At 33.7% G+C, this 14001-nt stretch overlaps 8 protein-coding genes across 8 annotated transcripts; 3 read left to right on the plus strand and 5 right to left on the minus strand.

Annotated features, from left to right (window-relative positions):
- Positions 1-262: 262 nt before the first annotated feature.
- RRT12 (Rrt12p) lies at positions 263-2086 on the minus strand (the record flags this gene model as incomplete). Its single annotated transcript, XM_003685395.1, has 1 exon — positions 263-2086. One exon carries the CDS (start codon positions 2084-2086, stop codon positions 263-265), a length of 1824 nt encoding a protein of 607 aa, XP_003685443.1.
- A 1133-nt stretch (positions 2087-3219) lies between these two features.
- On the plus strand, positions 3220-3903 carry RCF2 (Rcf2p; the record flags this gene model as incomplete). The annotated part of the gene is made up of 1 exon (XM_003685396.1): positions 3220-3903. One exon carries the CDS (start codon positions 3220-3222, stop codon positions 3901-3903), a length of 684 nt encoding a protein of 227 aa, XP_003685444.1.
- Positions 3904-4239: 336 nt separating this feature from the next.
- IMG1 (mitochondrial 54S ribosomal protein bL19m) lies at positions 4240-4815 on the minus strand (the record flags this gene model as incomplete). The annotated part of the gene is made up of 1 exon (XM_003685397.1): positions 4240-4815. The coding sequence occupies one exon, from the start codon at positions 4813-4815 to the stop codon at positions 4240-4242; it is 576 nt and encodes a 191-aa protein (XP_003685445.1).
- A 614-nt stretch (positions 4816-5429) lies between these two features.
- TPHA0D03790 (uncharacterized protein) lies at positions 5430-6071 on the plus strand (the record flags this gene model as incomplete). Its single annotated transcript, XM_003685398.1, has 1 exon — positions 5430-6071. The coding sequence occupies one exon, from the start codon at positions 5430-5432 to the stop codon at positions 6069-6071; it is 642 nt and encodes a 213-aa protein (XP_003685446.1).
- A 180-nt stretch (positions 6072-6251) lies between these two features.
- On the minus strand, positions 6252-6674 carry MRPL50 (mitochondrial 54S ribosomal protein bL9m MRPL50; the record flags this gene model as incomplete). The annotated part of the gene is made up of 1 exon (XM_003685399.1): positions 6252-6674. The coding sequence occupies one exon, from the start codon at positions 6672-6674 to the stop codon at positions 6252-6254; it is 423 nt and encodes a 140-aa protein (XP_003685447.1).
- A 491-nt stretch (positions 6675-7165) lies between these two features.
- RSC6 (Rsc6p) lies at positions 7166-8797 on the plus strand (the record flags this gene model as incomplete). The annotated part of the gene is made up of 1 exon (XM_003685400.1): positions 7166-8797. The coding sequence occupies one exon, from the start codon at positions 7166-7168 to the stop codon at positions 8795-8797; it is 1632 nt and encodes a 543-aa protein (XP_003685448.1).
- Positions 8798-8897: 100 nt separating this feature from the next.
- CTR86 (Ctr86p) lies at positions 8898-10529 on the minus strand (the record flags this gene model as incomplete). The annotated part of the gene is made up of 1 exon (XM_003685401.1): positions 8898-10529. The coding sequence occupies one exon, from the start codon at positions 10527-10529 to the stop codon at positions 8898-8900; it is 1632 nt and encodes a 543-aa protein (XP_003685449.1).
- Positions 10530-10901: 372 nt separating this feature from the next.
- Positions 10902-13640, minus strand: PWP2 (snoRNA-binding rRNA-processing protein PWP2; the record flags this gene model as incomplete). Its single annotated transcript, XM_003685402.1, has 1 exon — positions 10902-13640. One exon carries the CDS (start codon positions 13638-13640, stop codon positions 10902-10904), a length of 2739 nt encoding a protein of 912 aa, XP_003685450.1.
- Between the last annotated feature and the right edge of the window lie 361 nt (positions 13641-14001).

The following is a 14001-nucleotide window of genomic DNA, read 5'->3' on the forward strand; positions in this document are numbered from 1 at the left end:
GATAAAGCATAATGTAAATATACACAATCTATAATATATTATTTTATCATGGTTCCTTAAACAACAACTTATCTAGCTATTTACTATTTTCTTATTTTGAAACTGTTATATTATGCGATGAGGTGATCGCACATTTAAGAAGACAAATTTAAAATACTCTTATCAGACTAGGATTAGCGACTAAAACATTTAAATATAGCATGAGTATATATATATATATACATATACGTAAGTGACAAAGGAGGATATAAATTGAATATTATCAAGATATCCACAGTACATCAAGATAAAGATTTTCTGAATCTTCAAAGACGTTCTTGACTGGCTTATAGCTCCTCATATACTTAGCTAGCTCATGAATTTTGATTGATGGATACTTAAATCTTCCTATCTTATGAAACTTGTCAAAAAATTTCCTTCTAGAATGTGATAACGGAGGTTTATAGTAACTTGAATCTTCGTCGCTGCTTGTGTCCTCCTCCTCCTCATTTGATGATTTATCGCCATTATTTGAAGATCCATCATGGAAACCATCTTTGTCGGGAGTATTTTCAACATCAGTGTCATCATCATCATTCAATGGTTCATTTGAATAATCAGGGTCATGTTCTTCGAAATTGTCATCGTCTTCTTCTGTCTTAGTCTCATTAGCACTATCATCTATGTCTTCAATTGTATCATATTCTTTTGATTCGTCCGTTTCTTCTCTTTGTCTAATATTTTCTTTATTCACGTTTATGACTTCTTCAATACCATTATATATGACTCTATTAGGTGTACCATATTTGAAGAATAAAGTTAACTTACTAAATATACTTTTTGAAGAATCATCTATCAGCTTCTGTTTAATTTCATCGCATTTATAACCCTTTTCCATCAATATTGCGACCAAACCTGCCACTATTGGCGAAGCCATTGATGTTCCAGAATGGATTACACCGTTTTCTAACATTCGATTCGACAATGACTTAATCCTAACACCTGGCGCAAAGATATCGACACATTGTCCCCAATTTGAAAACACAGCAATTGTATCTGTTCTATCATCCATGGCCCCTACAGTGATTGCAAAATTTGATGAGGCTGGCGATGTCCAACAGGCGCTAAAATTGTTATTACCTGCTGCAACAACTGGTGTTATCCCACTTAGGAACGCTTCTTTAATTGCTTCATTGATTATTGGATTCCTGATTGTTCCCAATGACATATTGATCACACAGTTTTTCCCCATTGGTTGCTGTTTCAGTTTACAGTTGTTCACGGCAAATTCAATTCCTTCTAGTACTGATGTTAAATTACCGAAACCTTTTTGGTCCAATACCTTCACGTCAAACAATGTGACATTCTTTGCTACGCCGAACGTTTTGGATCCAATCAAACCTGCCACATGCGTCCCATGTCCGTTGTAATCCCCTTTTCCTTCACCAATAAAGTCTCCACCAAAATGTACTCGATTACCAAACTCCTTGTGTTCTTTGTAAACCCCAGTGTCAATTATATAGACTACAGAATTAGTCCCTTGATAATATCTGTCGTAATAGTAATGGATGAACTCTTTAAACTCCTTCTCATCTTTCACATTGTATGGGAGCTGGTGGCGCGAGGAGAGTTTCCCTAGATGTCTTGGGGCCCCAAACTGTATATCCACACCTTTATATTCGTCGTCATCTTGATCTTCACTATCGTCGTCATCTTGCCAGACAGTTTCCTCTACCATATCAGTGTCATTGTGATTATCATTGTCGGCGCCCTGATGTTCTGCATCCCCGTAAAGCTCAACTTTAATATTTGGTGTTATGTCTTGAACAAAGGGATGCTTTCTTAATCTCTCCATCAAGTCCAGGGAAATTCTCTTATCCGTCGAATCATCCACTATGAAGCATTTGAAATTACCGAATTCGATTACTTTCTTGATCTGGTGGCCGTTGTCGAGGATGAAGTCGGAGACTTTTCTGTTAGGCAGATTGAAGACATCTGAGTTCATAAATTTAGTGATGCTGTAATTATTTTTTAGTCTGATAATGTACTCCTTTGCGACCACGACATTGATCAGAATACACAACCAAAGATACCGTTCTAGATGCATGTTAGGTGAGTGGTTTCGATCGGATATGTGCAACCGTTTACAAATACGGACGTATATATACAACACACACATGCATACATACACATACATATATATATCTGTGTGTTTTGTATTGCCGACTATATTGGCTATTGTGTCACTTAACCATTGTCACACTGTCACACTGTGACGCTGTGACGCTGTGACGCTGTGACACAGTTGCGATGGTTGCAACCCTAAAAACAAGCCCACAGCCACCCGGCTCACGCCCCAACAACTGCAGATAGCGCCCATTCAGCCTGCGTCTGCGCAGGGTTCTCTGCCACCAACCCAATCGGGGCGCCTGCGCGTCGCTCGTGCTCCGCGATCCCCACGCCCTGCGCGACGCGTCTGGCACGCATTTCAAGAGAGCATCCCGCAAGCAGACCCTCCACGCAAAACCATTGCTCGCGCGCCTGTCTCACAGACAACAACGCGGTTACCAGTCGCTGCGCAACCATAACAGAAGCCGAGAACACCGGCGCAGAACACAGGCGCTGCGCCAAAAACACGCAAGCTCTTCTTCCCACAAAGGGCCCGTACCACGTACAGGATCCCTGGCGAACAACTACCAATTAGCCGCATTCCTGGTTCGGAGGCCAAAGGAATGTGACGCAACTTTGCACGACACAGTCTGAGCAATTGAGCAAATTTTTCAATGTATTACCACGCCTAATGTACTCATCTCGCAGGTTTCGAAAGATAATTAACTCGCAATACAACAAATTAATGGTAAGGTAATTTCGAAATTTCGAAAGTTTGAGATGTTTATACTTACGGACGATACTGACTATCTACTATTCTGTACCAGCTATTACATGACATACCCATTCATTGATTCGTATATATATGTGTGCATTCTGCCAATGAATCAATGAAGTTTTCCAATACATCATCGTTTGGATGGTTCTATTATTGCAACCATTTCTCTGCTTGAGTTCATCTCTTTATCTTTTATATAAATAACTGCTAATCAATTGATAAAATTTCAGTGGTTGCATAGTTAGGTATAGCTTATACATATATAGATATATATTTGAAATTTTGTTGTTTTATTATAGTACACTGCTGATAATAAACGACTGGAAAAAAAATTCAGAACAACACAACACAATATGAAGATTCTAACAGCTGAAGAAATTGAAGGTCAAAGATACTATACCCTTATGGGTGGTCTTAAAGGGTTCTTAATGGGTGGTGCCATTTCATTTGCCGGTTACAAACTGTTACCAAGAAAATTCCCTCATCTCAACTTGAAAGCTTTGCCTTGGTCTATCAAGACTGGTTTCTCAATTGTCCCTCCTGTTGCATTGACTGCCATTATGGCCGAAGAAGGTTCCAATAAATTCGATCAGCTTACTTATGGTTCTGGTACAGCATCTGAGGACGCTATAGAAGATGCCAAGAGATGGTCGAATTTATCATTCAAGGATAGGTGTTTGGAATCATTTATGAATAACAGATACAAAATCGTCGTTGGTGTTTGGGCTGCATCCCTATGGGGTTCTTGGGAGCTTATCAACAGAGATAAAATCATGACTGTTTCTCAAAAAGCTGTTCAAGCAAGAATGTACGCTCAATTCATATCTGTTATTTTACTACTGGGTACAATGATGATTTCTATGTACGATAATAAATTACGTCCAAATCAACACGAATTAAATGAGAAGAAAAGATGGGAAAGAGTTTTAAAAGTTGCTGAAGAATCTGAAAAAGAGCAACGTGAATTTTTAAACTGGTGCCATGGTTTTGCTTCTAATGCAGAAAGAAAAGAAGCTAAAATCTTCAAGTACGATTAGATTAAAACTGTAATCGACACATTTCTTTAAATATTCAATTAATAAACACACACACACACACACACACGTATATATATACATACATATATGTTTATTTTATATTCGATAATACTAGTATGGTTTCACGTTAGACAATATATTCTTATTTTATTTGTTGAATATTTACGCTCCACACATTATAGAATGTGTGCCAAAATTTTATTTACAGACTATATACTTCAATGCCCTGTCTGGTAAGACTTGGCAATTATTCAAAGCAATGATATCCTGTTTAAAGAAGTTCTCTTATCTCTTTTGTCGTTGTTATTTACAGGAAACTACCAATTTAATTCAATCTTATCTTTTTTTCCTCAACATCAGTTCTAATTCACCTACATCTAGCTTAGTACCTCTGATGTAATAATGCTTGCTTCTCTTTCTTCTCTTCTCTCCAATTTCACATTTCTTCAAAATATCTATACTTTGAATCAATGGTGAAAAAATTGGAACTCTAACTTCAACAAAAGTTTTACCAACTTGATTTCTTAATAAAAGCGAGGAATCTTGAACCAAGTTTTTTCTATAAACACCTAGAACATACCCTAAAAAAGTCTCATCATCACATTTACTCTTATCATATGTAATTCTAACAATATCACCAGTTTCAATATAGGTTGTTCTATCTGCACTTTTTTGGCCCTTCGTGACATCCTTTGGACCTTTATTAAGCAGTCTTCTTCTCCAACCTTCAGGATCAAGCGATTTTTCGATATCAGTTTTAGAGATATCATAGATAACACTATTCTTATTTTTCAATTTCTCAACAGCAGGATAAATTGGAATTATAGTCCTTTTAGTGGCAGGTATTTGATATGCTCTCACGGCATGCACTCGGGCAATACCCAAAAACGCACGACTATTGACTGAAAACATCCTTAGCCACCTTGAAACCTATAGAGACTCACCTAACTCCTTCCAGCAACGAACTGAGATAGAATTGCTCCACTTCTATATAGTTGTAAATATACATCCTGTTACTTGGAAGTGCATATTATTATTCAGAGACTGTAAGAAACGTTGAATCGGGAAAGGTGAACACTAATTAGAGACTTATCGTACATAATGATACACATTAGCTGACGGACAGCTTTGAAAGCATAAAGCAGTACATATACAGAGTATAAGGTCTACTGACCAACGAATATACTAAGCTAACATCAAGAATCCTATTAATTATAATGTCAGCAATTGAATAGGTCGTAATAACAACATTCTTATCCTCTCTTTTTTAAGAATAACGCAATTCTTTGCACCATGTAGATACATTATCATATCATTAATGCAGTTACAAGGTGAAATTTTGTACATAGTAAAGATGTGAAAAAAGTTGTTTAAAGCTCATCTCATCAATATTTCAATGATTATAAATTAATTTAATAAATAATTTTATAGTAAGTATAAGTTGATTTCCAAATTGGCATACCTGGTGTTGATTTTCTTGTTGATTGTGAAAATCTATTCAGAAGAGATTAACTATTTAAGCAACGATGAATATTTGGATAGCTGCCAGCGATGGAAGAATTGATTTGGTTGAAAAGTTTTTAAATAGTAATACTGGAGTTACTGTAAATAGCAAGGACGAAAATGGTTACACGCCTGTGCATGCTGCTGCTGCATATGGTCACAATGATCTACTAAGGAAACTGTGCAATGAATATAATGGTGATATTAATATTAGAGACTTCGATGGTGATACTCCTCTGCATCATGTTGAAGATGTCAATACTGCCAAAGTTATTATTGAAGAGTTGGATGGGGATTTCAAGTTGACCAACAACGAGGATAAGACCGCATTGGAAACCTTTGAAGAAGACTCTGAGTTTCCTGAACTAATTACTTATATGAGGGAGAAGATGGGTGTCACTGTGGAGGATGATGCCAGATTGAGTGGTATCGATGCAGAACAATTAGCACAGTTTAAAGATAGTGTACGTTATTCTTTGGAAAACGATCCTGTTGATGAAAATGATGTCGAGACTATGGAACGTAGAAAAAAACTAGAAGCAATCATACAAGGTGAAAATGTTGAACAAGAACTAGAAAATTATATCAGGTCGATTGTCAGAGGTCAAATGATAGGTAGTAGCATGGACAATGAAGAAAATGTCCCTAACAAACGTCAAAAATAATCTCATAGCGAGTTAATTATCCTAAGAATATCAATGATTTTTAAAACATGTATTTTATTTTTTTACATTTAAATATTTATTTATATACACACTTGCACTTCTAAAAGTTGTACTTTAATCACTATTTACATTACACTCTAGCACTCACGTATATATTGTATAATTCTCAACGTGGTTTTGCTAAAGGTCAAGACCTGGGATCTTGACATTCTCAATAGAGTAATCTTGATCCAGTACACTCTTGTAAGACTGTTTCTCCTCATTACGTTTAGTATTCTTCTCCTCTGTCACTGATTTCTGCTGTGTCTTTGTATTTGACTTCATGAGCAATTGTTCGTCTTGCAAAGCCTCTGCAGCTAGTTTCTTCATGTCTGCCTCTCTCTGAGCATTCAACTTCAATAACTGTGAATCAATGTCAGTATCCTTCAAAATGTAACGGGCACCATTATTATAATGTAAGTAATTCCGCATTAAAGATGGTTTAACCTCTGCAACTTGACCTCTAAATAATTGGAAATCAGGAAAATCCTTTAACACTTGAACAGTAACTTTATTTGTGCGTTTAGATAACGCACTCAACATGATATAACTTGGTTTAAACATGGTTATTATACATTAAAAGCTTCCTATATTCTTCTACTTTGAAGCAAATTTCTACGCAAAATAGTAACAAAATGAACCAGCACAACAACACTTAATTCTTTCAATAATATGGAACCCCACTACCGTTATGACAACTAACTCCAATCAAGCAAGAAACTGACCTGACTTCGTCTTATAACTTATATTATAATACCTTGGGTTTATATGTCATTACAGCAGCTTTGCATTTATTATTTGAATTTATCATTGTTAGTCACGTGACAGAATACACGTGATTTTAATTTGTTTTTTCATCTTCATGCTCACACATCTCGAAAGAAGAAACGAAAAATAATGAATGAAGAAAAGTTTGAACCCAAAACAAACACTATTAAAAGCTGATATAGAAGAAGCTATTGGTGCAATGTTATTGGTAGTCTCAGTCTTTATAGCAATGGGTTGAAAGAGAGAAGACAAATTTAGACAATCAGAGGGGTTTACAAGCTATTGCAATGTCTTACTCTAAAAGTGGTGCTAAGGCGTCAAGCAAGAAAAATGATACTTCTAATGTGAGTGGTAGTAAAGGTAGTAGTAAAGGTGGTAAAAATAATGGTACTGTTGCCAACAACAGCAGCAACAACAATAGCAGCAATGACAATACTGCTGCTGCTAATAATAATACTGTCAAGCAACAGATGAACCCTATCTCTACTCAAAACCCAATCGATACTTATATCCCATCATATTTAAGTAGATTAGTTCCGGAATTAAATTCTTATGAACAATTGCTGGATGCTGAGAAAAAAATTGATATATATTTAGCTAGAAAAAAAATTGATTTGAATCAGAATATTATGCAATGGTCAGCAACTTCAGACTCAATGGCGTCCTCCATGAACAGCGATAAAAAATCATTTGAAACTAAATTTTTACGTGTTTTTATTTTCAATACAGCAGAAAACCAGCCATGGCAAGATGAATCGCAAGATTTGAGTAATGCGTCATGGACTTTAAGAATTGAAGGGAGACTACTAGATTCAGAAGATATTTCTTCAGAGTCAAGAAAAAAATTCAGTAGTTACTTCCAAGGTATAGCTGTGGATTTCAAAAAAAGTAAAGAAACAGCAGCGCCATTACAACACAAAACAGAATCAAACACAGAAGAGGCAGCCGATGTTGAAATGACTGATGCTGAAACCATTGAAAATCAAAAGGAAAATATTATCGATGCAGTGGAATGGAACTTTGATGCAAAAAATCCAGTTCAATTCGATGGCCTGGATATGAAAAGACCAGGCTCTGAAAACTTAGACTGTACCATTACTTTGCAACTGCAAAACATGACAGGTTCCGTTTTAGAATATTCATCACAATTGGCTTCTATTATAGGTTTTGCACAAGGTTCCATACAGGATGCTGTCTATTTTGTCTACAAATATTTACTGATAAATAATCTGTTAACAAAGGAACCTTCTTTAAAATCTGCCAACAACAACAGTTCTGCTAGTGTTAATAGTACTACAAATTCAAATGATCAAACTAACGGGGATAATACTGTTATTCAAATCGATTCGTTGCTATCAGAGTTAATATTACCAGATCCTTTACAAACTGAGTATGGATTTACCAAACCTTCAACACTAACTTTAAATGAACTATTGGCTCTAATAAATAAACATGTTTCACCAATGAAACCAATTAAAGTAGATTACACTATCAAGGTCGATAAATCTTCCACATACGGTGATGTCGTTTTTGACATTGCAGTACAAGAACCTGTTGACAAAAACGGTAAAATACAAAATAAAGATAGTTTATCATCAGAAGCAATTTCACTTTTAACATCAATAGATAATCAACAATCGGAAATGAAATCAAAATTAGATGAATTACATTATAACTCAAGGTTGTTACATTTACAATTAAATGAATCGGCTAAGAAATACCAATTTTTCCACAAGATAGCAGAAAACCCAGTTCCAGCTCTAAAAGAATATATTGAATCAAGTTCAAATGCTTTAAAAGTATTATCTGGTGATGAAGGTTATAATGAAGATATGGTGAGAAGATCCCAATTTTATAAAGATAATGAGGACGTGCTATTTGAAAATCTTGGTGTGTTGCTAGCTAACGGTCGTATGTAATTATTGAGTTCATTTTAATAACAATTGTAACTATTAAATATTAAAAAATTCTTTTTAAGAATATATCATATAAATAAAATAAATAACTCTATGACTTCTCTTATTTTATTTTAGGCCTCTTATTTAATGAAGATGTACCATCTTTAGACTCTAATTTAACGGACCCATCTGACGAAACTTTAACTTCATAACCTGCTTCTTCCAACGTTTCGTTTTGAACAGCTTTCTTAGATTCTAATTGTGCAACAAAATCTTGATTCTCCTTATTCTCCGTTAATAGTACTCGTATGCAGACTATGGCTCTTTCTTTAATAAATGGATCATTATCATCGATCATACAATTCGATAATACCAGTTGTAAACCATGCAATTCCCTTATTTTATCTTGAACTTCTTTATTACCATAGGCCAGCATTGTAATAATCTCAACGATGATAAGTTTACACTCAGGAAAATTTGTAGATTTGATATGGTAGTTATCGAAATCCACCCTTTTTAACAGCAATGTTTCATCTGAAATTTTATCACCCAATGAATTCGTTGTTTTCATTGATTTGACATTACCTTTAATATCTTTTTGAAAATTTATTTTGATTAAATTATCTTGTAACACTTGGAATAACGAAATAATATTTTCAATACCTTTATAGAAGACCATAAATTTTTTAGCATGTTCAAATTGGCACAACTTCGATATAATATCCAATGAAATTAATAATTTATCATGAAGACTATCAGATGTAGGTTCATCTTCCAATTTGTTTTCAAAATATTTTTTCACCTCTAATGCAGTGTGCTCAAATATCCTGTAACACCATGCCATCAACGCAGTTAACTCAAATTTATCCCAATCATCAGTGCTGGTGACTATTAATTGCATTATTTTAAGAATTGACATAAATATCATATTATCCGATTTTTCTATTCTCTCTAAATATGGTGCAAACGATTCATTTGCAGAAATTCTTTTAAAGATTTTTAATAAAATAATATCCAAATCTTCAAGTTGAGGAGCTGCCTCCGTCTCCATATCATCTGTTCTAACTTGTTTCAAATGTTCATATAAATTTGAATGATTTTGTGTTATTTCTTCAATAATAATGTTATGCAATATAGGAGTTACATCCTTATGTCTAAAGAAATCATATAAGAAATCATCATTTTTAATAATGTTATAGAAATATAACAAATATGGATATAACATCTCCCGATTGTTACTATTGCATAATGTCGGGAACATTAAAAATACTAGTTGTTGATGAAGAATAGTTTTATCAAATATTGAATGATTTTGACTAATATTGTGTAGAAAACTTAATATTGTGATATACAATGCCATTATGATCTCCTCTAAACCTTCATAATGATTTCTTAAATTTAAAAATAATTTAATAACGGTGTTCTGCAATAACAGTTCATTAGGAATATCTTGATTGGATGCTGATAAGTTTCTCAGTAAAATAATAATTCCTCTCAATAATCTTATATTGTATGTTTTTATATTCAACTGATCAACATGCATCAATTCGTTCACATTATAGTTACTTAAACATATATTTATCGAAGACCAGACCTCTTTTCTTTTTGATAATTGAACACGATACTCTTCATCCTGACTTGACCTTATGATAATTGGATTCAATATCTGTATAGCTTGTTCATAATCCTCTTCTGCTAATGATATATTTTCGAAAAGAGATCCAATTTTCACTATAGTATCTATTTCTGTCATTACTTCTTACCACAAAAGGAATCTGTTTTTATACATGTGCTAAATATTTCTAGTCTCTCAAATCAACTCGTAACAGATATTGTGCTTGTATTAGTGTAACGAAATAACCTTATAGTAATACTTAATATTTTATACAATTAATATATTAAATAATTATTCTTTCTTATTATTAATAATATCTTAAATATTTTCGATGAGCTACTTCGCTGAAAAATTATTACACTATAAAAAGATATAATTACTATTAGTTGTATTTTATGATAAAATGATTATTAAAATATTTATTTGAAAGATATTTAAATAGTACAAACTATAATAATATCTAGTAATATCAGAATGAGTTTAAAAAATGCCTTTTATTTTGTTTTATATTTATATTAAATCTTTGTCATCGTCAGATTCGTCGATTTCTGCGCTTAAAGATAGTTTATTTTCCTTTTTATCCAAACCTTCCCAGCCTTCATCTTCACTTTCAGCTACATCCATCGCTACGTCATCGTCACTATTAGATGCACCTTCAGCTTCGTAAGCGCTAGTAAACTCTGTTTCATTATCTGAACTACCATCGTTTAATTTCCCATCAGTTCCAGATAAGAATCTATATGTGTATTTGTTATCTACCGATGCAACTACTGCATCCTTAGCGATTCTACTTAAAAATCTTTGAATAGATCTCATCGACGAGCCAAATATGTGTTTGTTATCGTTAATATAACTACCATGAGAAGAAAATAAAGATTTGATCCAAATCAAATTAAATTCAATATGTGGCGAGTCCATTGAAAAGTCACCAACAAATTGTAATATTCTTGGTAAGTAAACGACTGGAATGTTAGAACAAATCAAAGGAATTTCGCTTACTGGAATGGATTCATAAACTTTATTAATTAAGTAAACTTCATTCAATCTAAGGGACATCACAAAAGAATTTAAGTATTCCTTATTGGTTAAGCTAGCAATGGTATTTTGAGGCGTGATATCAATATCCAAGTCAAATGGATCGAATACAACAACATTATCTAATGAATAAATCAGTAGACCTTCTGTAGAAGCTGCAGCAAAAGCATTTGCAGTTGGTGAAAATTGAACAGCAGTCACTCTAATTTCAGGACGAGTTCTTCTTGTCGACATATCACCTCCACGTCTTGAACCAGGTAAGGAACTGTCAATACGATCTTCTAGATCAGAATTTTCAGCATCTTCATCAATTAAATCTAAAGCTCCTGCTTCTGTCATTTTACTACTGTTCAAAAATTCTTGCGTACCATTTAAAGTCATATTTTGAGAGACAATGAATCTTCTTAATAAAACTTCATTGGTAACATCATACAAACATAAAGAATTATTATTACCACCAGCTATTATTGCCATACCATCGAAACTATAATGAATAGATGTAAAAAATTTAGATCTTTCTGAAGATTTGGATGTGAAACGGTCTTCCAAATATCTACCAGAAATAATATCCTTTCTACAATCAATATTACCAATTTGTTTACCTTCTTCAATATCAAATATTGAAATCTGGCCTCTTATCGTCGAAGCGGCAACATGCTTACCATCTGGTCTGATAGTCAATGCAACAATATCAGAATATACTTCTAATGGCTCAACTTGTTGAGATCTAGCAAAGATAGACCAGATCCTTATAGTTTTATCCCATGATGCAGACGCTAGAACACCATTTTCTTGACTAAAAGCAAGACAAGATACTGGACCTTCATGACCGGCTAGTGTATCTAATAATTGACCTGTTTGAACAGACCAAACATGAATTTCAAAATTGTCTAAAGAACCTGCACAAACAACCTCACCAGAAGGATCAACTGCTAAACAATTGAATTGAATTCTATCAGTCGATGTGAATGTTCTGAAATTACGGTACCTTATTAAATCCCATGCTCTGACTGTACCATCAAGAGATGCAGAAAATAAGACCTGACCTCTCTTGGCAAATTGTACGGCAGTCACCGATGAGGTATGTTCTTCAAAAGTTGCTAAACAGAAACCTGATACAACATCCCATATTTTAATTTTACCATCTTCCGAAGAAGTAACAACACGGGAACCATCTGGAGAATACGTTAGGTCATTCAAAGCGTCGAAGTGACCTTGTTGTTTTAATATGTACGATTCAGATTGCCATTCGTAAACTAATAATTGCCCTAAAGAACTTGAGCCAAAGGCCAACCACTCACCTGTTTCATTAACGGATACTGTGTTTACTGGATTTTGGCCCATTGATAGTTGTTGTAATAGCGCAAATGATGGTAACTCATATAATCTAAATTCACCATTGCTAAAACCTACTATTAACATGTTAGATTTGGCATGAAAAGTAACACATTTAACTGTAGCGTGGTTTTGGAAAAAGAAGTTCTTCTCTGAAATTCTCCAACTATATTTTGATAAATCTGGTTCATCATCATCATCCTCTTCTTCTTTTGATGAATATTCCCAGGTAAATAAAGCACCATCTTTACTAACAGTATATATTTTTTCTTGATCAGCACTAAAGAAAGCACCCATCACATAATCTCTGTGTCCTGCAAAGGTCATGGAAGCCAAATCTTTATCTTCGGAATCTAATGACCATATTCTTGCTGTTAAATCTTTTGAAGAAGAAATAATAAATCTAGAATCGTATGACCATGTTAAAGAAGTGACATCTTGGAAATGACCTGCTTGTACTCTTTGACGGATGAAAGGTGCGAATTGTCTATTTTCATTTACATCTGGTGTTTTCCATATTTGTATAAATCTGCCTGATCCTAAGGCAAAATGCTTACCATCAGGACTGAACTTTATAGATTGACATTTATCTTTAAAATTAAAGTGATGTAAAACCTGTCTAGATTTAAAATTCACCAAAATAGCTCTACCATCTTCATCAATTGATAATAATAATGTTCCTTGTTTATTTATGTCCAATGAAGCAATGTTTTTTCTATGTTCATATTCAAAAGTAAAGGACTTGTTATTAATCAAATCGAAAACTGAAACTCTGTTTCCTACTGGTGAAATCAATTGAGTCCCATCAGATGAGAACAAAATGTTACCTCGCCTGTACACAGTACCCAATAAATTAGTAAATTCATAATCAGATCTCATCCTATTATTCAAATAATTATTAGGCTATAACAAAAAACCACGTACTCTCAGTATGCAAGTATATGAGCTCTATCAATTTTTTAAATGAAATGATATCGTATTCTATTGACTAACGATTATTACGGTCCACTTTAGTTCATAATTGAATAGTATTCACTTTATAAATAATTTAAACCATAAACTTTTGACTTCATATAGTGTGAAGCTTATAACTTTTTTGAACCTCATCGCAAAATTTTTTATTTCGAAAATTTTTCAATATTCAAGTACATTGATGGAAATTATGGATACAATAAATAGGTAAAAATCAACATAATCTATATGAAGATCGATATGTTTGAATTGAAAAGAATACGTTAAT

Source organism: Tetrapisispora phaffii, chromosome 4, assembly GCF_000236905.1.
Source record: "Tetrapisispora phaffii CBS 4417 chromosome 4, complete genome".
Classification (NCBI taxonomy): Eukaryota; Fungi; Ascomycota; class Saccharomycetes; order Saccharomycetales; family Saccharomycetaceae; genus Tetrapisispora; species Tetrapisispora phaffii.